General features: G+C 37.7%; 5 protein-coding genes across 7 annotated transcripts; 3 read left to right on the forward strand and 2 right to left on the reverse strand.

Moving 5' to 3' along the window:
- Window positions 1–439: 439 nt before the first annotated feature.
- cdnf (cerebral dopamine neurotrophic factor) lies at window positions 440–2,844 on the reverse strand. Of its 2 annotated transcripts, none has more exons than XM_084407466.1 (4): window positions 2,654–2,844; window positions 1,978–2,105; window positions 1,713–1,854; window positions 440–909 (listed from the first exon to the last, which is right to left on the reverse strand). In XM_084407466.1, exons 1-4 carry the CDS (start codon window positions 2,739–2,741, stop codon window positions 719–721), a joined length of 549 nt encoding a protein of 182 aa, XP_084263592.1. In that variant the 5' UTR covers window positions 2,742–2,844; the 3' UTR covers window positions 440–718. The 2 variants fall into 2 exon arrangements, with proteins under 2 accessions (XP_084263592.1, XP_084263593.1); XM_084407467.1 differs by having other exon boundaries at window positions 1,809–1,854; window positions 2,654–2,827.
- A 76-nt stretch (window positions 2,845–2,920) lies between these two features.
- On the forward strand, window positions 2,921–10,008 carry hspa14 (heat shock protein 14). Its single transcript, XM_084407465.1, has 14 exons — window positions 2,921–3,045; window positions 3,234–3,314; window positions 3,634–3,716; window positions 3,879–3,927; window positions 5,015–5,120; window positions 5,202–5,292; window positions 5,418–5,522; window positions 5,607–5,768; window positions 6,817–6,972; window positions 7,063–7,165; window positions 7,567–7,782; window positions 7,879–8,028; window positions 8,175–8,242; window positions 9,227–10,008. Exons 1-14 carry the CDS (start codon window positions 2,989–2,991, stop codon window positions 9,315–9,317), a joined length of 1,518 nt encoding a protein of 505 aa, XP_084263591.1. The 5' UTR covers window positions 2,921–2,988; the 3' UTR covers window positions 9,318–10,008.
- A 602-nt stretch (window positions 10,009–10,610) lies between these two features.
- On the reverse strand, window positions 10,611–15,039 carry dclre1c (DNA cross-link repair 1C, PSO2 homolog). Its single transcript, XM_084407464.1, has 14 exons — window positions 14,649–15,039; window positions 14,463–14,514; window positions 13,693–13,777; window positions 13,542–13,601; window positions 13,406–13,461; window positions 13,226–13,327; window positions 13,077–13,149; window positions 12,848–12,988; window positions 12,676–12,777; window positions 12,465–12,601; window positions 11,984–12,038; window positions 11,804–11,892; window positions 11,625–11,722; window positions 10,611–11,544 (listed from the first exon to the last, which is right to left on the reverse strand). Exons 1-14 carry the CDS (start codon window positions 14,755–14,757, stop codon window positions 10,733–10,735), a joined length of 1,971 nt encoding a protein of 656 aa, XP_084263590.1. The 5' UTR covers window positions 14,758–15,039; the 3' UTR covers window positions 10,611–10,732.
- Window positions 14,947–18,219, forward strand: meig1 (meiosis/spermiogenesis associated 1). Its single transcript, XM_084407468.1, has 3 exons — window positions 14,947–15,279; window positions 15,543–15,697; window positions 17,934–18,219. The coding sequence occupies exons 2-3, from the start codon at window positions 15,548–15,550 to the stop codon at window positions 18,060–18,062; spliced, it is 279 nt and encodes a 92-aa protein (XP_084263594.1). The 5' UTR covers window positions 14,947–15,279; window positions 15,543–15,547; the 3' UTR covers window positions 18,063–18,219.
- Window positions 18,220–20,173: 1,954 nt separating this feature from the next.
- tmem243b (transmembrane protein 243, mitochondrial b) lies at window positions 20,174–23,748 on the forward strand. 2 transcript variants are annotated; one of them, XM_084407899.1, is made up of 6 exons: window positions 20,174–20,295; window positions 20,733–20,867; window positions 21,502–21,751; window positions 22,717–22,767; window positions 22,848–22,952; window positions 23,045–23,748. In XM_084407899.1, the coding sequence occupies exons 3-6, from the start codon at window positions 21,659–21,661 to the stop codon at window positions 23,186–23,188; spliced, it is 393 nt and encodes a 130-aa protein (XP_084264025.1). In that variant the 5' UTR covers window positions 20,174–20,295; window positions 20,733–20,867; window positions 21,502–21,658; the 3' UTR covers window positions 23,189–23,748. The 2 variants fall into 2 exon arrangements, with proteins under 2 accessions (XP_084264025.1, XP_084264026.1); XM_084407900.1 differs by having other exon boundaries at window positions 20,175–20,295; window positions 20,733–20,857.
- The last annotated feature ends 2,451 nt before the right edge of the window (window positions 23,749–26,199 follow it).

Below are 26,199 nucleotides of genomic sequence, written 5' to 3' on the forward strand. Positions count from 1 at the left end.
TTATATATATATATATATATATATATAAATTCATAACTTTGATGTTAAAATTTGACACGAAGGCTACTATAAGGACTGTTTTCATTGTGACTATTTTCATGACAAATAAATTTTCACCCTAACTTATTTGTATACGTTCTACATTACAGTAATACGAATTTTTTTTTTTCATTAGATTTTATTATGCTAATTAGAACAAGGAAGGAAAATGTGCATAATATAACGACAATGCAGGTGTGGCGAGCAGGACGAGGTCGAGGGCTGTGGGAGGACGGCGCGAGCCCTACCATTGAAATATCATCCAGACATGAGGCTTTTAGAGCGGAGTACAAATTGGTCTTAGAGCCTGACACAAGCTCTCGTCCCTTCCAAATGAAATGGTTGGACAAAAAAAACAGCCAGTATCTCTGCAAGTCTCCTCTTAATTACTGAAACTAATAAAGCTTGAAAAATGATTTATTCTGGGTATGCCGGAGAAAAATGCTTACAGTGGTACAGGAGAATGAGACACTGGGGAAGTGGCACATGGCTACTCATAACTAATATTATGAAAAGCATCATAAGTTAGGAGTCTCAGTGCAATATCATAAGTGTCCCTGAGCACAGCTGCATGTGCAGCCCCTCCCATCACTGCTGTGTGTCCCCAGCATGAAGCTACACGAGGAGGCCCTCTCATCAGAGCTCTGTCTCCCCAGCACGGAGCTGCGCGAGGAGGCCCTCAGAACTCTTCCGTGTGTGTTCTGTGGTGCGCTGTGCTGTGTTTGGGAGCCACCTCCTGGATGAGATCGATAAATTCACTCTTCTCCAGACAGGCTCTGCACTCCTCCCCCCACGAGGCCAAGACTCTCTTCAGATCCAACACTCGCATTTTAGACAAAGCGTCCCTGCTCCAGTCAAGAACTGGACGCTCTGTTTCAGAAGAACAAGAAATGTCCATTTTAAAACATTTGAGACAAATATTTCCAAAATATTCCAAACTCTAAAGCAATTAAAGGGATAGTTCACCCAAAAATGAAAATTCTGTCATCATTTACTCACACGTTCATCTTTGTATTACAAATGAGGATCTTTTTGGTGAAATCTGAGAGCTTTCTGTCCCTCCGTTGACAGCTACGCAACTGACACTTGACTTTGACACTTTAAAAAGTTCATAAAGGAGATTGTAAAACTAATCCATATGAATTGAGTGGTTGATGAATGTTTATATGTGAATAAAAGCCTGAATTCAATCTGTTCATCATAAAGCAATCGAGTCTCTACAGAAAATTTGGACTGAACCGCTCAATTGAGGGTGAGTAATTAATGTGAGTATTTTCATTTTTTGGGTGAACTAACCCTTTAAAGTCACCATGAAAACAAAATTGACAATTATTACATTGCAGTATTTACTATAAATGATGTATCTGTGCACATCATTATTTTTAATGAAAATAACTTCTGCAGCAACATATCTTTTGACGTGTTTACTGGCGCGAGGGCGGGACAACCTGTCACTCACATAACATCACAGCAATGGCAAAACCACAACCATCCAATGATCCAATCAATTTCTTGCATTTCTTGCAAAATCTTACATTTTTCCTGTCCTACATTTTCTTGTTCAAGAAGCTGTTTCACTTGGATATACATCACAACACAATAGGGAAGAAAATACTATCGCAACTTCCATTTCATGCCGACTTTGAAGGATCTTATATGTGAGTGCACCCTACCATATCTGAGCTCGCAGATCTGGCCATCCCTGCGCTGAAGTTTTTGGCAGATTTTGTGGACAGGAACATGTGCACTGAGGGGGCGGCTCACCTCACCTGTCACTTTGGCTGCAGCATCACTGGAGGCTCCTAGGTAATAACACTGAGGTGAAAAGGGAAAGAATTACCTCATGCATTCAATATATTTCATACCCTAAACATATTCATATGAACCAGCAACCAAAGAAGCATAAAAACCAAACTGTGCTTGTGTTTATGTTCTTACTAGTCGATTCTCTTTCCCAGTAGTCTCAGTGCATGCTCTGATCAGACCCTCCTCCACCAGCTCTGGGGACAGCTCTGTGTGTCTGATCACCAGTGAGTTATAAAGCCGCCCCAAAAACTCCTCACACACTGCAAAACAGATACACATATAAATATTAAACAGAGATTCATACTAGAGGGATAAATTCGTATGATATAACAGTTAGTTATAATTCTGCAGAACATAAGAAATGTTTTCTAGTTGTAAGTGGGTTGTATTATAACACACAGTTAAAATCGTTTACCATTTCCAATATGATCAATAAGTTATGACAACATATGTTTTACATTAACAATTTTTAAACTTTTTTTTGTTATATAAGATTCAACTCGTTTTTTTTTAAGTCGGTTTAATGTAATTTAAGTTGAAATGACTTAAACATCCAAGTTGATTAGACAAACTTTTTCATAGAACTTTTAAATAACTATTTAAATTGAAGGCATAGTGTTACAATAATAGGGGTTGTCAGTCAGTATGCAATCCAAACCAGGACTCACCGCTTAAATATTGACTTCCTGCAGTACATAACTTATATTCACTATGTCAAAACACTCATGCACTAGTGAAAAATAACCCAGGTGGCTATTTTTAAACTCAGGGGTTCATGCGCATTGAAAGCCAAGCCAACCAACCTCACCTTCGCATTCTTCTGCAACAGCAACTGAGAATAAAACAACACATAAAAGCAAAAGTAACGGGGTTGCAAAGGAGCTGGTTAAAGGCATGACTCTGTGCGCTTAAAACGCGCCTGTGCGCACTTTTAAGTGAACTTCAATACCCAGCACACAACACCCACCGGCACCGCTCTCAGCTGTTTCTAAATCAGGCGCTGCTCTCTTGACTTTCCTGTCGACGTCAGTTCAGAGGCGCTTTGATTGGCTCACATCGGCGCCCGTCATTTGGCTGCGCCCAAAAGTCAATCCCTCCTCATTTGCATATGAAAACCGGCTTCCGGTAGAATTCGTTGGAAGCATGGCTGCCATCGGGGTGCACTTTGGATACACATGTGCCTGTGTTGCGGTATTCAAGGTGAATTTTTTATGAGTATACATCATTTTAATTAGTTGAATAAACGCAAACATGCCGACAATGAAATAAAATATCTTACAGTCATTGTTAATAGTGCTGAATAGATGATGGTGTGACATGCAAACCATAAGTTACCAGATTGAAAAAAAACATTACCGGTATAATAGGTGTAATTGTTTTCATATTAGGATGGACGAGCAGATGTTGTGGCCAATGATGCAGGGGACAGAGTCACTCCAGCTGTGGTCGCTTACAGAGACACTGAACAGGTAATTTACCAGGATTTCGGGGAATGGGGTCATAATCATTATACAGCTCTCTCATCAGCACCAAACACAGTCAGCCTGTAATACATGTCAGATTAAGAACTAACAGTGAAATAGAAACTTAAATGCATAACTGCAAAACATATCTCTAGTCTAGTGAATAGTATGACCGACTGCATGTTATTTGTATTGTGTGTATTGCGTAGTGTGTTTCATTTTTGATTGTTAGTGTATTTTTGGCTGCTATTACGCTATAATTCCCTCATGGGATACATTTATAATCTAAAATAATGTTTTTTGTCTCATTCATTTGATTTTCTAGATAGTGGGAATCGCCGCTAAGCAGGGCCGAATACGAAATGCCACCAATACGGTTGTCAAAGTGAAGCAGATCCTTGGCAGACGGTATTTATTTTCATATTTACACAAACATGCAATAATGCTGTAGACAATTCAGTGCATAACATTTATTAAGAATATTTTACCATCAAAGTTGCAATATCTTAAATAAAAAACATTTATATAAGTAATAATAATATTAATTCATTGGACTTGTGTATTTGACAGCTTTGATGACCCAGATGCTCTGGCACACAAAGAAGAAAGCAAATGCATTGTAAGTACATGCTGTTCTTAAAGGGATAGTTCACCCTAAAATGAAATTTTAAGTAATCATTTACTCACCCTGGTGTTGTTCTAATGCCTTATGCCCGTCTTTCTGTTTCAGACCACAAAAGGAGAAAAAAAAAAAAAATCGTCCATATAATGGAAGTGAATATCAACCAGCATCAAGCTTTTTAAAAAAAGACATAGAAGTATCACAGAATGATCCCATGTGTCGTATATTCCAATTGTTCTCGGAGTGTATGATAGGGTTTAGTGAAAAACAAACTGAACTTTAATGTATTATTTAATGAAAATCCTGACCTTGGCCGTTGGTCTTCTGTGCACGATTGAGCGTTTGTGAGACTATTAGCAGCGCGGTTCACTCTGGCTTGCCCAGAAAAAGCACACAAGTTGTGAGAAATCAAGATGAATAAAAACTTGACGTGTAATACAACTACTAGAAATCCCCAAAAAAGTATCCATGTACTTTTTTCACTGGGTTGAATATCCCCAGACTGGAACTCAGATGACAGATGAGACAGTTGACAGATGTGAACACGGTAACTTCTAGTTGTGACGAACACAACAGATATATTCACCTCAGAGAAGAAAGAAATGCTGTTCTTGATTTCTCACAATCTCTCACAAACTGCAGCGCTAATAGAGTCTCACGAATGCACACGTGAAATAGCCATGCACAGAAGATCAGGATTTTCATTAAATAATACATTACATTTTAGTTTGTTTTTCATCACTCCCTATCATACACTCCCAGAACAGTTATACGGCACGTGTCGCACTGGACTGTTCTGTGATACTTATTTATTTTGTGATGCTTTCAGCTTGATGCTGGTTGCTATTCACTGACATTATATGGATGAGCGTGACATTTTTAAAAATGTCTTCTTTTGTTGTCTAAAAAAGAAAGACAGGCATTAGAACAACACTAAATTGAGTAAATGATGACTTGATTTTAATTTAGGGTGAACTATCTCTTTAAATACTGACAGATGGGGAAAAAAACATAACAGTCAGTAACCATAAAAACGGCACCATTTTCTCCTTTAAGAGGTGTGTATTTTCTCACTCATTCCCAGGTTGTCAACAAGAGTGATCTACCCAGATATGAAATCGACTTGGGAGAGACAACCAAGTATGTGTCGCCTGAAGACGTAGCAAAATTGATCTTCCATAAAATGAAAGGTATTGTCTGAATGCTTCATTTTCTTTCGTAGTCAGCATGTTAAATGTGAACCACTGATAATCATTTCATGTTCCCTGCAGAGACGGCTCAGTCAGCCTTGGGTTCGGATGTGAAAGATGCTGTCATAACTGTTCCTTTTGAGTTTGGAGAGATGCAGAAGAATGCTCTGAGGTATGTAGTTGAAGTGTCTGTAAAACCAGACGAATGCTAATGAATTCAGATGATGTAACAAGGTTATCTAACTCCAGAAGCTGTGTCTGGGGAGAGGTTTTATAACAATCGGTGCTGTGTTGTAGGCAAGCTGCAGAAAGTGCCGGGTTCGACGTGCTGAGGCTGATACACGAACCCTCTGCTGCCCTTCTGGCTTATGGCATCGGACAGGACTCGTCGTTGGGAAAAAGGTACAGAGTTTGTGCGTCGTCCGAGTTCAGCTGTTTCTTTGAGCTCGTCAGAAGCCTCATTCTCCTTTCTCTTTTCAAACACAGTCATGTCCTGGTGTACAAACTCGGAGGCACGTCGCTCAGCGTCACCGTCCTGGAGGTGAACAGTGGAATGTACAAGGTCCTCGCGACACAGACCGATCACAGGACGGGAGGAGAGAGCTTCACACATGAGCTCGCACAGCACCTCGCCGCCGAGTTCAAAAAGTCAGTTGAAGTCCAGTGCTTCACATTTGTTGTGATTGTTCTTATGATGGAAGTGGTTTTGTTTTGAAGACACTGCACTGGGTACGGTTGCTAAGCAACTTCATAACTTCTTATATTGGCTATTTAACACTTTGAAGTGGCTCATCTAGTCATATTTATATTGGATTACTTTCTGAGTATTTATATATATATATATATATATATATATATATATATATAATTTTTTTTTTTTTTTTTTTATTATTATTATTATTATTATTTTTTATATATAATTTGTTAAATAATTTTTTTTAGTACTGGTGCCAAACTCCTTATTTATGAATCTGCTGTTATCATTATTATTTATTTTTTAATCAGATGCCGTGTAAAATTATTATTATTATTATTTTTATTTTTTTTATCAGAAAATAGACGGTAAATATTTCAGAAATATTTAATATTATAATATAACTGTATATTAAATTAAATATTTATTTCATATTTACCGTTCAAAACTTTGGGGTTGAAATAAAGATATTTAAAAATGTTTTTGAAAAAAGTAAAAACAGTAATATTGTAAAATATATTACAATTTAAAATAACAATTTTCCATTTGAATATATTTTAAAATGTAAATTATTCCTGTGATCAGAGCTGAATTTTCAGCATCATCACTCCAGTCCTCAGTGTCACATGATCCTTCAGATCAGAAATCATTCAAATATGCTGATTCGCTGCTTAAGAAACATGTCTTATTATCCATGTAGTGCTGCTTAATATTTTTGTGGAAACCATGAGACATTTTTTCAGGATTCTTTGATGAATAGGAAGTTCAAAAGAACAGCATTTATTTGAAATAGAAATCTTCTGTAACATTATAATTGTCTTTACAGTCACTTTTGATAAATTAAATGCATCCTTGCTGAATAAAAATATGAATTTATTTCAAAAAAAAAAAAAAAAATCTTACTGACCTCAATTTAATGGTAGTGTATAAACAATATTTGATGTTATTTTTTTTTTATTACATGCATGTCAATCTTATTTTGTTTGTCATGTGTGTCTCCAGGACTTTTAAACAGGATGTGACAGGAAACCCCAGGGCGATGCTAAAGCTCATGAATGGTGCCGATATGGCCAAGCACACTCTCTCCACCCTGAGTAGTGCCAACTGCTTTGTGGACTCGCTCTATGACGGCATGGATTTTGAGTGTAATGTGTCCAGGTGAGCTGAGGTTATTTTGCAATCAAATCAGTATTACAAAGAAAATGGTACCTGTTGCATCTCTGCATTTCATATATGCTTCTGTCCTAGAGCCCGTTTTGAGCTGATATGCTCCAGCCTCTTTACTAAGAGCATTCAGCCAATTAAAAGTCTCCTCGAGCAAGTAAACCTGTCCACCTCTGATGTCAACAAGGTAAAACAACCTTTTTAAAGAGGTCATATTATGCTCTTTTACAAAGTCTTGATTTCGTTTTTGGGGACTGCTAGAATAGGTTTTCATGCTTGAATGTGATATAGAGAATAACTCCCTTGGGAGGGACTTTGATGTGCCTTTTTCATGCTCAAACAGCAACATTACACACTTAAGAAAACTGAACATGTAAAAAAACAAAACATGAGGTCTTCAATACAGTTGTACGACCAGTAGAGAGAGCTGTAGATTTTAATCCATATTTAATGCATGAAAAAAATTATTTTGTCAGTTTAGAGGCAATTAAAACAAAATTCCCTGTCCAACTAGTAGATTATTTTGGTGTTTTACATAGTGAGAATGGAGTATAAATACAGTTTAAACCAGTTTGCTTTCTTTCTAAGGTGGTTTTATGCGGAGGATCAGCTCGTATCCCGAAGTTGCAACAGATGATCAGGGATTTGTTCCCAGACGTGGAGCTACTGAACTCCATTCCCCCGGACGAGGTGATTCCGGTCGGTGCTGCCATGCAGGCTGGCATCCTGGTCGGAAAAGACAGCCTGGCACTCGGAGAAGATTCCATCACTGTGGATTGCTGTGCCAGCGACATCACGGTTAAGGTGGGGAACTTCAAATGATTAATAGTGCAGATTCATTTTATGGTGTTGTAGCACAGAATGGCACACTGATCAGTAAATTGTGTCTCGGTCTTTCAGGAAGTGGATGACTCCGGAGCGGAGGTTTTCACAGTTTTGTTTCCATCTGGCACACCTCTCCCTGCCCGCTGTCAGCACACGCTGCAGGGTCCTGGCAGTCTGTCGTCCGTGTGTCTGGAGCTGTACCAGGCACAGCAACCAATCGCACAGGTTGGCTCCCTTTTTAACAGACATTTCAGTACAAACCTGAAATTACCGTAAATGAGATATTCAGCTTGTATTGTGCACTAAAACTGTTGGGCTGATTTCACTTTAAGCTTATTAACTTTAAATGTGACACTGGTTTGTTTTTCTAGATTGTACTTCGAGACCTGGAACCTAAAGAGGAGCTGCATGACTTTGTCACAGTGCTGACAATGAAGAGGTAATGTGATAAATTCATATTTTCATTAATACTGGATGAACTGAGAATCGCAATTTGATTCTCACACGATTCTGAACAGACAACTAAACAAAATAACATGCAATTTATTAGAGGTTCTGACAAAATATTAATTTCTGCAGTCTATTTAAAAATATTAAATTAAAAATAATACGTCTGAATGAATGATTCAATAGGCACGTTTCCATTACAGATAAAGCTTACACCTTTCTGGGTGTTTCTCCCTTATATCTGCTTCGAGATCTTGATTGTGGCATTTATTTGAGGTTTAGAATCCAGTATTCCTGTAATTCTTTTGTCTTATATGAATTTAATAAAGACCTGTCTTGTATTCTGTCCAACCATACCACGTCATCTACGTCAGGTGACCTGTAAATGCGCAAAAACTGTTTCCATTGCAGTTTTGCGAAATATTTCTTTTTCGAATTGCCTGAAAAACCACCTCATACGAGCGTAAAAACTTTTTTGCGATAAATGGGAGTTTTTGCGAAATTTCCATTGGGCGTATTTTCAATTCGCAATTTCAATTCGCGCAATTTGAAGGGTAATGGAAACGTGGTGAATGACTCACTCGTAAAGACTTGTTTCATGACTGGATGAATCAGCGTTTTTGAGCGAATCTCTTGAATGATTCAATGACACTCATTGTTGCCACCTACTGGTGTAATGATGCAATTAATGAATCTTTATTTGAAGCGTTTACTCTATTTTGATCGCTTCCGTAGACATCTGTGTTTATATCCGAACTGTAAACTTTTATCCCAACACTTCTGTGATTAATTTGAATTATCGTAACAGAAATATATAAAGAGATATAATTGTGTGGTTGAAAAGAGTAAAGACTGCGACCTTTTAAAGAGTAATCTATATATTTTCTAGCTTGTGTGTGTGTACTATAAGTTCAATAATATCACCCTGTCCTACTCAACTACTTAACTCTTTTCCTGATGTGTGTTTATTTTTCAGAGACGGTTCACTGCACGTGACGTGCACAGAGTTGGGAAGCGGCAGATCCGAGGCCATTACCATAGAAACAGCTGCTGCTGCAGCGTCTTAACCTTCACTCACGCTGCCAACATAATTCCATACAGTAACCTAAACACCTGCATCTCATGCTGTTTGAGGGTTTCCATTGCTCTAGATTCCTCTAGAGATTAACCGAACAAGAACTTGAACATGTTTGCTTCAGTTCAAGGAATAGCTCACCCATAAAGGAAAATGCAAGTAGAATTGTTCTGCAGCTTTTGGTTTACAACAACCATTCATAGTGTCAAAAGAATGGACCAGGAAGTAATTTATCCTTTTCGGGTTTGGAATATGAGGGTAAGTTAATAATGACAGAATTTTCTCGTATGGGTGAGCTATCCTTTTTATATCCAGTTGTTGTTTTTTACCTGCAGTCGTTTTGTTCATACCTGTTGTCTGACCAGCAGGTTTACTGTAGTTGTTCTTACCACGTGCCTTTATTTACCAGCATCACACCATTTGATTAGTCATGAGTTCATGTGATTGGTGGATTTAAAGAAACCTGTGGAGTTTGCCGATACCATTTAAAGCGTGCACAACCTCATCAGACTGAAGAATTTCCCGTTGTAGACTGAGAAGCAGGTGGTGTTGTACAGGGAAGAGATGTCTTTGTGTGGCTCACTGATGCTAATCTGGTGCAGTCACAGCGAGCAGGTGCAAAGTTATCGTTTAAAAATGTCATCTGTAACTAGTATGCAATAAAGATCACTGAACGCAATAAACCCGGAGTTTATTTTCAGTACTGATACTTGCTACATTCATGTCAAGTTGGAATATTTGCAGTTACATGATTTAAGATTTTCAAAAGCAACCAGAACTTGGAATTCCAAGTTGGAATTTTATGAAAGCTCCAAGCATCTCTTACTTGAGCGCCATTACACTGTGTAAAAGTAACTAAAATGGCCTTGACATGTTTGAACTGTTTTAATATAACCAGTTACCTAGTGGGATTTTATTTTTACACTCATTTAGCACTTGGCAAGTTTTAATTTTATGAAATCTTTGGGTTGCCATCTTATAATTACGACACAATGTGAACGTTGTTATTTTAGTATTTATATAGTATTATTTTAATTTAGCCTTTTTTAATTTTAACTTGAATATTTTTGATGTGTGCTTTTGTAGCATTTAATTTGTTTGTTTTTAATATTTCTGTTTACCTTTAATTTCATTTTTGGTTTAATTCATTTTAGTACTTAAACTTGATTTAAATTAATTGCCAAGAAATTATTTCTATTTCTTTTGTTTTAAGTTTTATTTTTTCACCTTCATCAAGTTTTTTTTAATGGTTTCTAAATTAGAACAACAGAAAACATTGTACGCATTTGCTTGAGGAATTTAATTAAAGTATTCAGTATTTATAAAGGTACAAAACTGCATGAGGTAAGCTGTCGTACAACAAACCAAAAAAATAATACATGAACAAACAAACAAACAAACATGAAATTAATAAATTTGCCTTATGACCACTTCCTCCCCTGCTGCCAACTTCCTGTACAGGTCCTTCAGGTCTTCTGGCTGTGGGACTTTTGAACCTGGTGTTGGTGGAAGCTCGAAATCTGACGACACCTGAGAGTCTGATTTCGGCTCCACGGCTTCTTCCGTCTTCTGTTCGGTGTCGATCCCATCTCGGTTACACTGCTCACTAATAACGGCTTTACTTTCATCCACTTGGACAAGAACGGTGTCCATTTGACTGAGGCTCTCCATTCCTGCGTCTGATATATGAGTGGACTGAGAGGAAGTCATGTGAACGGAGCTCTTGTCGTCCTCATCTTCATCCTGAAACAGCTCAGGCGAATGGGACGCTGTGTTTTCGGTGGCTGTGTTGTGGCTGTTCTGACTGTTATCCAACTCGCTCTCGTCCGTCAACACCGGTTCTGCCTTGAAGAACTTTTCCCAACAAGGCTGAGCAGCTCTGGATCGGGACGAGTCCAAACGAGTCAGTTTTGAGCATGGCATTTCTGTGCAAGATGGCGGAGGAGCAAGACCAGATGGGTGAGGTACAGGAGATTGCTCAGGATCATCTTCATCGTCGTCATCATCATCATTTGATTCAGTGCAGTCCATGTAATTGGACGAGTGTGCGGAGGGACAGGGCTGTATGAGGGAGTACATTTGGTCTGTATCATGAGAATCTTTATTAGGACTACGTGGTTGTGCACTATTGGCAATCTTGGTCAGATCAACCACTCTCATCTTCCGCCACCTCGGAGCCGTGGAAACCTCATCAAACAAGTCGTCATTACTGTCTGAGCCTGGGCAGAAAGAAATTTATAAGCACTAGTAACCATTTTAATATAATATAAATAGTTTTAATAATGAAAACGGTTTCTACCTTCTGATGTGCATCTCTTTCTGGTTCCTTTAAGGGTTCCAAGCGGTTTGTAGACAATCTCTTCCCTTTCAGTATATTTTCTACACAATGGCTTCAACCTGAATTTAAAAAGATAATTTTATAGTAAGTATCTAATGACAACATGGTTAAAAAAAGAAGAAAGAAGGATCAGTCCTTACAGATCAGTGACGTCCTCCAGTGTCTTGCCCAATGGAATGACATTAGGGTAGATGTTAACAGGACCAATGTAGGATAGAAAGTCCTTAACCTAGTCAAAGGAAATAGAAACGGGCTTATGATATCCTAACTCTGTGTACGCTGTCATGTATGAAAAATATTTTAAGTGGGATTTATCTTACTTCTAAGTAAGAGGAATGAAAAGAAAAGCATGCTCTGTAGGAACTGCTCCCCATCCTAAAAAGAGAGACAATCAATAAATAAATGTGTATATATATATATATATATATATATATATATATATTTATGAACACAATGTAATTTTTATTATATATCTAGAATTTAAAAATAAAATATATTTATTGTGTGTATGTCTATATAGATCTCTATATATATATATACATTTTTCATACTGTACATTATAACGTGATTCACTTCTAACAAAATATTTACAAGATATTTTAGTTTTTAGTGATTTATTTAGATGGTATACAATTTAAGTCTACGTTTACACAACTACGTCAAAACGATCCCGTTCACACGGATCCGCAAAAACAACTAAAAAGCTGTATTCTGCTGCCGGGCCAGTAGATGGCGATGTCACTTTGTAAAGAAACACTACCCTACACTAACCAATTTTTATATTGGTGCATCATGACTCACTTGACAACGACAGAGGTCTTTCTGGTCCGTTCTCCAAACCATATTGTTGAGGGTTTGATGCTGATGATGTTCAGAGGAATGCCATCTGGAGCCGTGGTGCCGCACGGTAACCTGTTCGCCCTGAAGAACTCCTCATCCTGAGGAAAAAGCCACAGACATCGTGATCTCCGTTTACAACTACTCATTCAGGACGTGCAAAGGATGAGCCTACCTTGGGGTGCCTACAAGCGTGGATCTGCGTTGCCCGGTTGGTGGTCACGTGAGACAGAATTTCAGGCATTTTTTTGAACATATCCAAGCTGTTCACATGTATCTGTAGTAGAGAAACTGTTAATGTTTGCAAAACTAGGCAGAAAGAATTAGTTTAAAAGAAAATCATTGACCTGTGAGCTGAACTCTTGTCCCAAGTTGGTAAAGAGGTACTCGTAACCATACGCTGCCTTACAGTTTAACCAAACCACATGGTACGGACTCTGACAGATCCAGTCCTGGATCAGCTGTCTTATCCCTGTTAAACAAGCCTCCTAAAACAGTGGGAAAACAGTTATGGAAAAGAAAGATACAACCGCCTCAAGTCGGTTTGATATAATCCAGGTAAGTGTAAATGCTTACCCTGCTAGGGATCTGATGGTACTTGGGATCAAAGAATGTGGTATCGATATACACACTTTTAATGTCTTTTACCCTGCAACACAAACATTTGAACTGTATTATTATCAACAAAATGTGTTGTATTTAAATATCTGATTATATCTGAATACCTGTCTCCAGAGTGCAAGCACTCCATTCTTGCAGCGTCTCCGACAGCCAGTCTGAAGTCCCCTGTGTAGAGCACTGTACCCTGAGCGCCCTCAAACAGAAACCTGTGTTGAGAGTTTCAAGCCATGATTTCATCAAAATGGACTCTATTTACATTCTTAATTCACGTTCCGGTTGCTTACATGACCGATCCTGGACAGTGTCCCGCTGTGAGCAGAGTTACAACAACATCCTCTGACTGAAGAGAAAAAATAAATACAAATTCAGATCAACTCAAAAACACTGAACAAAAGAATAAACTAGGAGCTAAACGCCCACCTCTCCAGTGGTTTCATCTATCAGGGATATGTGCGTTGGACTGTCCAGCTCCAGGGGCACCTAGTTTGTGATGGAGATGTTCTCGTATCAGGCTGTTTAACGGTTAGCAGAACGATTTATGGAAATTTGCATGGCTGAAATGTATACTTACAATGTGATCTTCCCAGAACACATATTTTGGGTTACTAAGCAGGAGCTCCTTTGTGACAAATGAGCAGTACAGCTTCACTGTTAAACTAACAAAGACAATAAGTTTGTCAAGGTCTTGTCAAATATATACAGTGGTGATAAGAGTACCCTGAAAACTCAGTCAAATTACAAAGTAGCCAAAAAGATACTTAAGTACAGTAACTAATTACATTTACTCAAATACTTTACAACACTGCATGCATATATATAATTTACATAAATGAAAACACTGAAAACTGTTTTTGCTAGAGTGAATTTGGCATCACATTGTTATATTGTACAGTATGAATTGGATATGAATTTTTAGTTACTATTAAATTAATTGTTTTTGAAAGATATTGTTTAAACGTTAGATAACGGCAAAATACATTTCAATGTAAAGGCAGAATAAACAAACTTACATAATTTTGTACATAAAAATAAAAAAAAAAATAAATATGACAATATTTATATACCAAGACAATGTTCATAGACATACAGTCTATGATATATATATATATATATATATATATATATATATATACACACATATATACATATATATATATATATATATATATATATATATTAGTTTATACATTAGTTTATAAACAATACTTTTAAACGTAAAAATTACGGACAAAGCCAAAGTTTATGTAAACTTTTATAAACTATGACGTTTATCAACAAATATTTAATAAGAAAAGGGCATGATTTGGTCACATGACTTGGAATAAAACAACCATCACTCACCTAAACTTCAGTTTTCTCTTCATCAAAGGTCCTTTCAACCCTTTCATATGATCTATTAAACATAAACATCAACAGATATGTCAGAACAGTGATCATAATCAATAGCAAACCAATTTAGCCATTCATGCTGCCTGGAAAGTGCATTAGCAGGTTCTGATGCGATGTCCACAATATACATAAATGCACCTTTATGGCAGTGAGAGAGGAAATAAGCTCTGGCGTGCAAATTCTCCCTGTCAAATCGGTCCAGGGAGATGGTGGGATATTCCCTCATGCGTCCAGCAAACGAGCTCATGCTGACCGCACTGAGTTTGAGCTGATGAGGAACTCAAAATCCCCCTGAGACCTCAGGACATCACTGCTCAAACTCTTTCTGGGCTCGAGTCGCAGACAGCACCCCTGTTCCCCGCATCTGTCTTTCCTCCTCCTGGCATCGCTTTGGTATGAAACCACGTGAGTCGGAAACAAACATCGGTAACCTGATAGTGTAAATTGTACAGCGACATCTAATGGACTAAAATTTAATCCTTAAAACATTGCAAAAAGCCACAACAATCGGTATACTCCAAAACAATACACTGAGACAAAAATGTGCTCAAAGTTTTACAAATAATTGTGCATACCCAAGAAAAGTTTAGTCAGTTCCTTCTAGTGTATTCCGGGGATAGGTTTGATTGGCCAACCAAACTGGAATTCCGGGAATGTTTTCTATTGGCCATTTTAATCCTCATGCTAAGTTGCTAGGAAACAATGATGCGCAACATCGCTCAACCAAACGAACACGTTGACAATTCATCTTTTTATCACGCACGTCAATGTAAGTTTGTATTTAAAACATTATTAATAATACATTTCAACCAGTTTATGTTTTCAACCAGTTCAATGCATCTTCTGAGTAAATTAGACTCGATGCTGCCAATGTTTGTAACTCCAGCATTAATTATTCGGTGAATGAGCGTATTGTTGTTGAACACGTGACACGGTGTTATGACTTGTTGATTATGTAAAGTAGAATCTGCGGTCAAACTGGATTTATTCAGAGTAGAATAGTGAGTGATGTATTTTTTTAATCATACACAGAAATCATGTCCTGCCCAGTTTTACTGGATAACAAGGCCAAGCCCAAGTCCATGAGCCGCGCGAAGCAGTGGACCGGTGAGGTGGAGAACCTGTACCGCTTCCAGCAGGCCGGATACCGAGACGAGCTCGAGTACCGACAGATACAACAAGCCGAGGTAACTTACACACTGACATCTTTCTGCTGTCACTTAGAAGAACTTTTATTACATTATTATTAAGCACATTATTACTTATTATATAATGTTTACACAATCGTTATAATATACACGCAAAGCGAGAAATTACATTATATTTCATTATATAGCCTATTATCAAAATATTTTGTTTTAATTATCTTTTAGGGTCAGTAAAAACAAATATCCCCTCCTGACATCACACACAAACACATATATATTATTAGTAGGCTACTGTCGAATCGATTAATTGCATCTACCATACAAGTTTGTTAATATATATTTAATATATGTATATATATATAAAGCATACATTGACCACAACACAATCAGTTATTAATATTAAAAAAATTAACACATTTTGAATAATTTTCCTCAGCCAGACATCACTTTTGGTCACTACTATATCTGTGTAATTATAGTGCTTTATTAATATATATATATATATATATATATATATATATATATATAGTATAAAATATATGTGCTTTCATTGATAAAACATACCAATAAAACTATACAATATGTATTAAAATTTTATTGGTATGTTTTATCAATGACAGTTCAAAACCTTTATTTGTCCCCAAGGGGCGATTAGTTTTGCTGCAGTAGCAAAGAAGTTAAAGGGATACTCCACTTTTTTTGGAAATAGGCTCATTTTACAACTCTTACCGTTTTCAAATCCATTCAGCCGAACTCCGGGTCTGGCGGTACCACATTTAGCATAGCTTAGCATAGATCATTGAATCGGACAGGACCATTAGCATCTCTCTCAAAAAAAATGACCAAAGAGTTTCGATATTTTTCCTATTTAAAACTTGACTCTTCTGTAGTTACATCGTGTACTAAGACCGACGGAAAATGTAAAGTTGCGATTTTCTAGGCTGATATGGCTAGGAACTATACTCTAATTCCTGCGTAATAATCAAGAAACTTTGCTGCCGTACCATGGGTGCAGCAGGCGTAATGATATGACGCAGCGCCTGAAAATAGGTCTAATAGGTTAGACAAACATAGTCCCGGTCACGTTGGAAGTTACCGAGCTGGGGACTATTTTCAGGCACTGCGTCATATCATTACGCCTGCTGGACTCATGGTACGGCAGCAAAGTTTCTTGATTATTACGCAGGAATGAGAGTATAGTTCCTAGCCATTTCAGCCTAGAAAATCACAACTTTACATTTTCCGTCGGTCTTAGTACACGGTGTAACTACAGAAGAGTCAAGTTTTAAATAAGAAAAATATCGAAACTCTTTGGTCATTTTTTTGAGAGAGATGCTAATGGTCCTGTCCGATTCAATGATCTATGCTAAGCTATGCTAAAAGTGGTACCGCCAGACCCAAAGTTCGGCTGAATGGATTCGAAAACGGTTTAACTCTGGGGGAGTTGTAAAATGAGCCTTTTTCCAAAAAAAGTGGAGTATCCTTTTAACATACAATACATGACAACAAAGCAACAACATCATAAAAAATAAATACAAAAATAAAATACAAGATCAGACAAATGGATAAATGAATACCACAAACATTTAAAGTTTAAGTTCAATATACCTTACGTGCAGACGTCACCTCTTTTTTACAGAGTTAAGCAGAGAGATAGCAGAGGGTACAAAGGAGAATTTATATCTATTTGTTTTGGCGGATGGCTGACTAAAACGGGAACCAGAAGGCAGCATCGTAAATTCTGCATGCAGGGGGTGAGAACTATCAGACATGATGGATTCAGCCTTTTTAAGTACATGTCTATTGTACAGTTCGGTTAGTGTTATCGGCTGAATCCCGATGATTTTGCTGCTGACTTTATTAACCATTGCTAATGTGTTTTTCCGTTTTAAACTAAGAGAAGCATGCCAGCAAATACATGAAAAAGTAAAAATGGACTCAATAAAAGATTTATAACACATTGTCATCAGAGATCTGTCCACTTGAAACTTAGCCGTTGCCGACTTTTCTTACTCAGCATGTCTGTGTTTAGTTCAAAGGTCAACTTGTTATCAATGATGATTCCCAGATACTTGTACGACTCAACAATTTCAACCTCTTTTCCATCTATAATCGTTATATATCCTTTTCAGGAGTTGGATGGTGACGTCTAAAATCAATGCACATCGAAAGTGTTTATGCGTAGTCTGCTCATTTCTTAGTTAAATACTTAATTGTACCTTACTGGTGTCACAGTCCTGATCTCCTGCTGAATATTGTTGTGTTGTCCTTTCAGATTGACCGCTGGCCAAACAGTGGGTTTGTGAAGAAGCTTCAGCGTCGAGATAATACATTCTATTATTACAACAAAAGGCGGGAGTGTGAAGACCGAGAGGTCCATAAAGTGAAGGTGTATGCGTACTGACCCGACCTCATCAGCGCTTATGCCATTTTCATTTTTTTTCTTTCATTTTTAAATACTGTCTTTTGAAAACTCATGGTCAGAGATGTCTTGCTGTTTTCTTAATGTAAGTTTCTGAATAAAAAAAAATGATCTAAATAAACATTTTACATGTAAACAATCAATAGCCAGAGTTTCACCTCTTTACTAAATGCTCTAAAGCCAGAACAAAACCAGTACCAGGTTGGTATAGGTATGCATTTACAAATGTAAATTGATATAATTTAAAGGGATAGTTCCCCCCCAAACCTGTATTAATTTCTTTCTTCGGCTGAACACAAAAGAATACAGTATATTTTGAAGAATTAACTTCTATAGTAGTTTTTTTTTCCTATTATTGAAGCCAATGGGATCCATCAACTGTTTGGTTACCCGTATTCTTCAACATATCTTCTTTTGTGTTCTGCAGAAGAAATAAATTCATGCAGGTTTAGGACAACTTGAGGGTGAGTAAATGATGACAGAATTTTCATCTTTAGTTGAACTATCCCTTTAAGTGTTTGGCTCTTAGTTATGCAGCACACCATTGGAAACTATATGACATAAGCATAACAGATAAACCAATACATGTATAGTGTTACAATCCTTATACAGAAGGATTAAGAACCTTTTTTTCCCCACAAATTCAACTACTTTGAGTTGAGGCAAAGATTTTTGAAGTAGAAGTAGATGATGAATATTAATCTTAAATTCAAGAAATTTGTGATTTTGCAACTTTTAAATGTATTTTTATATGCTTAAGGTGTTGCTTATGACATACATTTTGACATAATTTGAGGTTTGTGCCTTTCACAAAACTTTTTTTCAAGGAAGTAAAAAATATGTTTTATTGAATTTTAATAAGAACAAGACATAATTTACATACAAGAGTACATATAACCATACATGTCAGTGGTAAAAAAAAGGAAGAAGAAAAGGAAAGGCATTTTTCCAGAAAAAAAAATGCTTTTAAGTTTTTACTTTTGGATATTGTTTCTAAATATATTTTAACATCAAATTAAAATTTTAAATATAGCAACGGGCAATCTATCTATAAATTACAGGAACGTCTGTCTGTCTGTGTGTCTGTCTGTGTGTCTGTTAACCACATATCTCTCGAACCGTTAGTCCGATGGATTTCAAACTTGACAGGTGTCTTGCCACGGGCACGAGTAAGTGCAGTGCCAAGTTTGACGTTGTTTGGATGAGAAATGCTAAAGATATCGTTAAATATATCATTTTTAAAAGGTTTTGGTTTAAAAATAAACAATCTGACATTAGAGGGTTGTATCGGTCAAAGAAGCCCCGAGAAGGTTGTGGTTTAAAAATAAACATTCTGACAATCTGTCAGCTACACTGTTTACTTCTGAATATTATAGTTTGGTTCCAAAATGTGATAAATCCATTTTGATTAATTTGAGTAAAAATGTGTTTTCTTTACCAAGAAACCAACAATTACTAAAAACACACACAAAAACTGATTTTGCACGGGCACTTTGCACTGCTCCCTGAATCGACACGCTTATTCATTTGTGGATGTAAACTGAATCTATATGTTAGCTATGCTGTTTACTTCTGAATATTATATTTCATTCTGGTGCGCTTAACGTTATCGCTACTGTGTAATAGTAGCCTATGCTATTCACCAACTAAACATATCCTATTCAATGCGTTCACAGTCTCTTACACGGGCATCATTTGTAGTTGCCTTTTCACAAACTGTTTGCTCAAGCATAGCGTTTTCTCAGAGTTCACTTTGTGCTTTCTACCATGCACAAATAAAAATGTCACTGAACTTTTGCTGTGTAATTGTAACAATGAGCATTCAATCACACCAAACCAACAATTACTAAAACACACACAAAAACTGATTTTGCACGGGCATTTTGCAGTAGTTGTAATAATTACATCAAATATAAACACAATATTTTTATCACCATCAAATGAAAAAGGTTTTAGCATAACATCAACTTCTTTAAAGTTAACAAAAATAATAACTTTTCTTTTTAAGTAATTATTTAGTTCTTTCCAAAACATTTGGGTCCTGGGACCCTTCCACGACAAACATAGAACTAACCGTATGGCCCTTTAAGAACACGTCACTTCCGGTTTCATGCAGCTAGCCGTTATTACTGCTCTTTTGAAGTCATGCGGATAATACTCTGATCGGAAAGCTAGCCCGTGTGATCAATAAATCCCTCTTGTTTGTTATATCCAGGTAAGTTATATAAGTTTAGTTGATTATTATATTCTCATTATGTCTGCCCCGTTCGGACGGTTTGTTTTCATTCACATTAGCTATTAGCTCTTTGATGTCAATATTAATCTATAACAGAAATCAGATTGTAGTTGTATTTTAGTTAACATACATGTTCAGACTAAGAAAGACAGTTTAGAAGATGATATTTTTGATCGGTGTGTTAGTGTGTGGATATAAACAAAACTCAGTTCATGCACCTGCACTGATACAGTCAAAGTAATGAAGTCATTTACCGGATTGATAAAACTGTTTAGATGAACAGTGATGTACAGTTGCTGTCTGAAGGTGATTTACGATTGTTTTATGGCCAGTAAGCAAGTCTAGACCAGAACAATCAATAGTAGAAAGTAAGTAACATTAGACACTAATGGTGCATTTGTTTTATTTGGTTACAGAGCTGAAAAATAGTCTGGAGATCCTCCTCGTCCTCCATCCTCAGATATCGGATGACATGAGCTGCATTTACCATTTCTGAGCCATCGATCCATCATCATGATGAAGATTTGCCTCGGATCACAAAGTAATGTGCTGTACGTTGTGCACTACATACAATGATAGAAAATTATCATTATTTATGCACCATCATGTTGTGCCTATATGACTTCCAAAGAATACAGACGATAACCTTAATGTAATGAGCAAATTATGACAGAAGAAGTTTAATTTTTAGGTGAACTTTCCCTTTAAGGATGTGTCTTTCCGATGACACCCTTACTAATGTACTTGTGACCCAAATAAATTGCCATAATATTGTTTAAATATCATGTTTATATGTGACTATATAGTTGATTTAAAAACTACCAGGGCTCACAAACCACATAAACTGTGCACTGACGCCAAGATCAAGCGCTCACATGACCGATCACACATTTTTTAAGGCTGTGCTTATGGTTTCATGATCCAGGCTGCCAGAATCAACCCAAGCCCTTTGGGCTGATTATTAGAAAGGCCAGCTTGTTGTGTTACTCTGAAGCACCATTGTAATAAAAGTCTTCGAATTCATGGGAAAAGGAGCAAAGTGCATGACGGATCATTCAGTGCTGAGGCTCTGGGGTTTGCTTTAGTTCATAGCACACTTTGACGTGCCATGAAATCATCAGTAGAGTGAAGTAAATTAATGTTTTAACCTGTATGAACATGTCGTGTGGCTTATCTGTGCTCTAGGTGACCCAACCATGACTATCTGCTGCTCCTAAACCGCTTGTCCTGAGGAGCGAACCCAAGCTAGAGAGCAGCGAGCAGCATGCACTGCCATCCTCCTCTCCAGAGGAGCAGCTGCTGGTAGAAGATATCAGGAAAGTGTGTGTGCACTGCTGTGGCCATGGATGACTTCCCTACACATGACTTCACTACACGCACCTATGGCACCAGTGGCATGGACAACAGGCCTCTGTTCGGGGAGACGTCGGCCAGGGTAACTCGACTGTTTGTTTGTTTTTGTAGTATAAATATATATTTATTCCAAATAAAATATTTGCCATGATAATATTCCATCGAAATATAATAGTATGATGAGCCAAAACATTATGACCAGTCACAGGTGAAGCAAGTATCGTTGATCATCTCCAAACAAGGCCACATATTAAGGTCTGGGTAGATTAGATGGTTAGCAAACAATCAGTTCTTGTAATCAACATGTTGGATGCAGGAGAGATGGGCAGGAATAAAGATCTGAGTGACTTTGACAAGGGCCAAATTGTTATGGCAAGGCGACAGGGTCGGAGTATCTCTGAAACAGCAAGGCTTGTGGGTCGCTCCCGGTCTGGGCCAACGAAGGTCAGGCAAAATTGTAATGATGGTTATGGGCAGAAGGTGTCACAGCTCACAGTGCGTTGCACTCAGAGTGTCACAGACCAATCAGAGTGCTTATGATGACTCCTGTCCACCGTCGAAAGTGCCTACAACGGGCACTTGAGCGTCAGAACTGGAGCAGCGGAAGAAGGTTGCTTGGTCTGATGAGTCCCATTTTCTTTAACATCATGTCGACCTGGGGAAGTGATGGCACCAGGATGCACTGTGGGACAACGACAAGCCAGTGGAGGGAGTTTGATGCACTGGGCAATGTTCTGCTGGGAAACCATGGCCATTCATGTGGATGTAAATTTGACACATGCCAAATCCCTAAACATTGTTGCAGACCAGGTACTACCCTTCATGACGACGGTGTTCCTGGTGGAAGTGGCCTCTTTCAGCAGGATAATGCACTCTGCACATTGTTCAGGAATGGTTTGAGGAACATGATGAAGAGTTCAAGACGTTGCCCTGGCCTCCAAATTCCCCAATTGAGCATCTGTGGGATGTGCAGCACCTTGAGTTACCTGTACCATGCAACTATTTTCTGTCAACTACACTAATATATTTTTGTTGGGTCACTTTCAGGATAGAATCATCAATTTAGTGATCGGTGGACTCACGTCTTTACTCGTTCTGGTAAGTTTCTACAACTAATGAAGATCTCGATATGTCTGTTAATAATATTGTAAATTATTAATTTTCCCCATCTCTTTCAGGTGACCATCATAAGTTCAATCATCTTCCCTTCACTGCCTCCCAAGCCATTGAATATTTTCTTTGCCATCTGTATCATGCTAGTCTGCGGGTCAGTGTTGGTTCTGGTGAGTAAGAACTTGCTGTGTAGTCTAAAAAGCAATGGTCCCAAAGAGAAATAAATGTTTTTAATGCAATCCCATCCATCTCTTTCTTTCAGATATTCTGGTATAGACAGGGAGATCTGGAGCCCAAGTTTCGCAACTTGATCTACTACATGCTGTGTTCCATCGTTCTGCTGTGTATCTGTGCCAACTTGTACTTTCATGATGTGGGACGTGATAAACAGAGCAATGCCTTATAAAACCGTTACCATGGGAATCGTCCCAATCAGCAGAATGTTCGTCATTATATGGGTGCTTTGGAACCCCACTTGAGTTCTTGAATCAGGATAATTCATTTTCCTATAAGCCCCATTTGTGTGGGCAAGGCCAGTCTGCCTTTGGGAGCCATATAAGTGGACTAAACATAATATAGATGCAAACATGTTAGCGATGAGTAGCACTCTGGGATGTCCGTGCACACGTTTTGCACCCTGAATGCTGTACACAGCTTAACCTATATGCCAATGACGTTTTTTTTTTTTTTTTTTTTAAATAAGCCATGGCAATGTAATGCATAATGCTTTTATACACCTATGGTACATTCCTAATTAAAAAATTCCTTATTTTGTATTTAAATGATCAGAAAAGCAATTCTGAATAAGAGCACTTGATTAAAGACACGCAACAGTCATTGTAAATCCTGCTTGTTTGTTTTTCTAAATTACTGAACACTGTTATTTGATATGGTGAAAACCTTCATTTTGGTTAACAACCATTGTAATTTGGATTGTATGTAATAAATAAATACATATACACAATATACATTTGTAAGCTCTGTTGTGCTTTATATTTAGTACAAAATTGTGATAACATTGGAAAGTTTTATTTGAAAAACCTGGGGAACGTGTTGGTTCACATTTAAAAAAAACAGGCCTGCAATATCCCCAAATAAATGATTTATTAAAAGGTGCTCCTACTTTGCCTTGAAGATATCAACTATCCTGAATACAACTGACAAAGCTTTTTTTATTATTCATAATTTTGTAAATTTAGTTTTAAATTTAGAGTTAATGCCAAATCCCACTGGTTTTTTTCATTATATAAAACAAAGCTTATCCAAAAACACTTTCCCCAGTTTCATAGACGAGGCTTGAGTCTAGTCCCAGACTAAAATGCATATTTGAGCTGTTTTAACTGAAAGCAACTTGCACTGATATATCTTAAAATAAATGTGTCATTGTTTTGTCTCAAGATACACACCAGTAATGGTTTCTTCTAAGGCACGTTTGTAAAAGCTTCTTAAATGCCCTGGCTTAATCTAAGCCCTGTCTGTGAAACCTGGCCATCTAGTAGAATCAGGAACAACAGTGTAGAGTTATCCAACATCACTGGGTCAGTGGATAAAGTGTTGTGTTTTTATCCTGGAGACCCGAGTTCAAATCCCACTAATGTTTAAGTTTGTCATCATTTACAACACTGCTAATAAAACCCCGTCCAAAACCCTCAATAATGTGCAAGACTCAGTGGATAAAGCGTTGTGTTTTTATCCTGGAGACCCGAGTTCAAATCCCACTGATGCTTATGTTCAATTGTTGTCCATAAATCCAACAAAGAGTCCCAAACACCAACTCTCAGTGTGAAGGCCATGGTGGAGCGACTGGTTAAACACTCATTCTCTGGTGATGAAGCTGCGATAGAGACGTGTGTTCAAACCCCACAATCAACCAACAGAGACTCTGCATAAGCTTTAACTGCTTTATTGGACAATCATACAGGTCAGTGGTCAAATACAAGTTCCAGCACATCAACAGACTAGAGATCTGTGGCTCACAGGTAAGAGCGCTGTCTCATGGCTTCAGAGGTTGCTGGTTCAATCCCAGCCAGATCTCCACGATACGAGTGAAGGGGTGGGGATGTTTTGGGTCCCCCCTCGAACCCCGTCACGATGTCCAGCAGTGGTTATGCTTCTTGACACAATCAAAAAAAAATTAGCTGTCTAAAAATTTTGGCCCACCTATTTAGGTTCCCATCATTTGCTTTTTAACGGAGTGACCCTCCAAAAAAAAAAATGATGTGAACCTACATGTTTAGTGCCAAACAACAACATTCACACAGGAGAAACCTCACCTGTCCATGAGCAGAAGTCCAGCATTACAGTCAATGTCTGTCCACACCACTCAGATCTCTGCTTCTGATGACTGGACGCTCCAAACATCCCGCATTCTGTAGGGGAAACACATTAATAAACACACATTACTCCATATACTATATCTAATACATCAGAATTTAACAGTTAGCCTACATAATAGTTCATAAATATAAGATGACATGAATATTGAACACTGCGGCTCTACTAAAGCATGAAGCAGCAGAAACATCAGAGCTTCTCACTCCAACTGACTCTGATAACAAACATTAATCCACTAGAAAGATTATTCCCTACAGTAACACTACAACACCAACAGAGACAAAAACACCATTCCTTATTATTCTGCTTCATAATATGAATATTACTAGGTAATTCGTTCAAAGCTTACAAATGTAACGCAACAACTAGCGATGAAGTTGTTCTAGTAAAGCTCTGACAGAGTTCAGTGAGAGAGGCTGCGAAAGTGAATCTGTGGGCAGTCTTCGGTGAGAGGGCCGTAATTTAATGTTCATATATTTGAAATAACTACTCTACGATTATGTCTGGATCTGAGCCAGCTTAGCTCTCATCTGATGCGGCAAAACAGATCAAATGTTCTAGGCCTCAAGCGTAAACAGTAAACACTCGTAAAACACGGTTCAAAAGCTCTGTTGAGATTCGTTTAGTTTGCTTTTTGTCAAGTTTTTATGTTTTAAGTGATGTTTGTCACGTTTGTTCACAGTTAAACAATGTTTTTGTGTTGTTGTGTCTCTGTTTTAGTAGTTCCCAGCAGCCTTATAGTAAAGTTTGATTGATTATTGAGGACAGATTTGGACAAATGACTAGTGAAGCCTGTATGAAAATGACAGTTGTATATAATGTTAACCTAGTGATATAACGACTAAACACTGAATTGTGTTCAGTTTTTAACAGGCAGTTAAAACAGTTGTGTGTTGTGTGAAACAGGCCGTTTTTACCGCTGAATGTAACAGGCACAGGCATGAGATCAGATGAGTGTGTCAGCGCCGCCTTGTGGACAATAAGTGAATCTGCATTTCAGTTTAAAAACAGCAGCAGGAGGAAAGAGACTGAACTAAAGCAAGTGCTGCTCACTGCAGAGCCAAACGACGTCCAGCTCCACCT

This window comes from Rutilus rutilus, assembly GCF_951802725.1.
Source record: "Rutilus rutilus genome assembly, chromosome: 4".
In the NCBI taxonomy this organism is placed as follows: Eukaryota; Metazoa; Chordata; class Actinopteri; order Cypriniformes; family Leuciscidae; genus Rutilus; species Rutilus rutilus.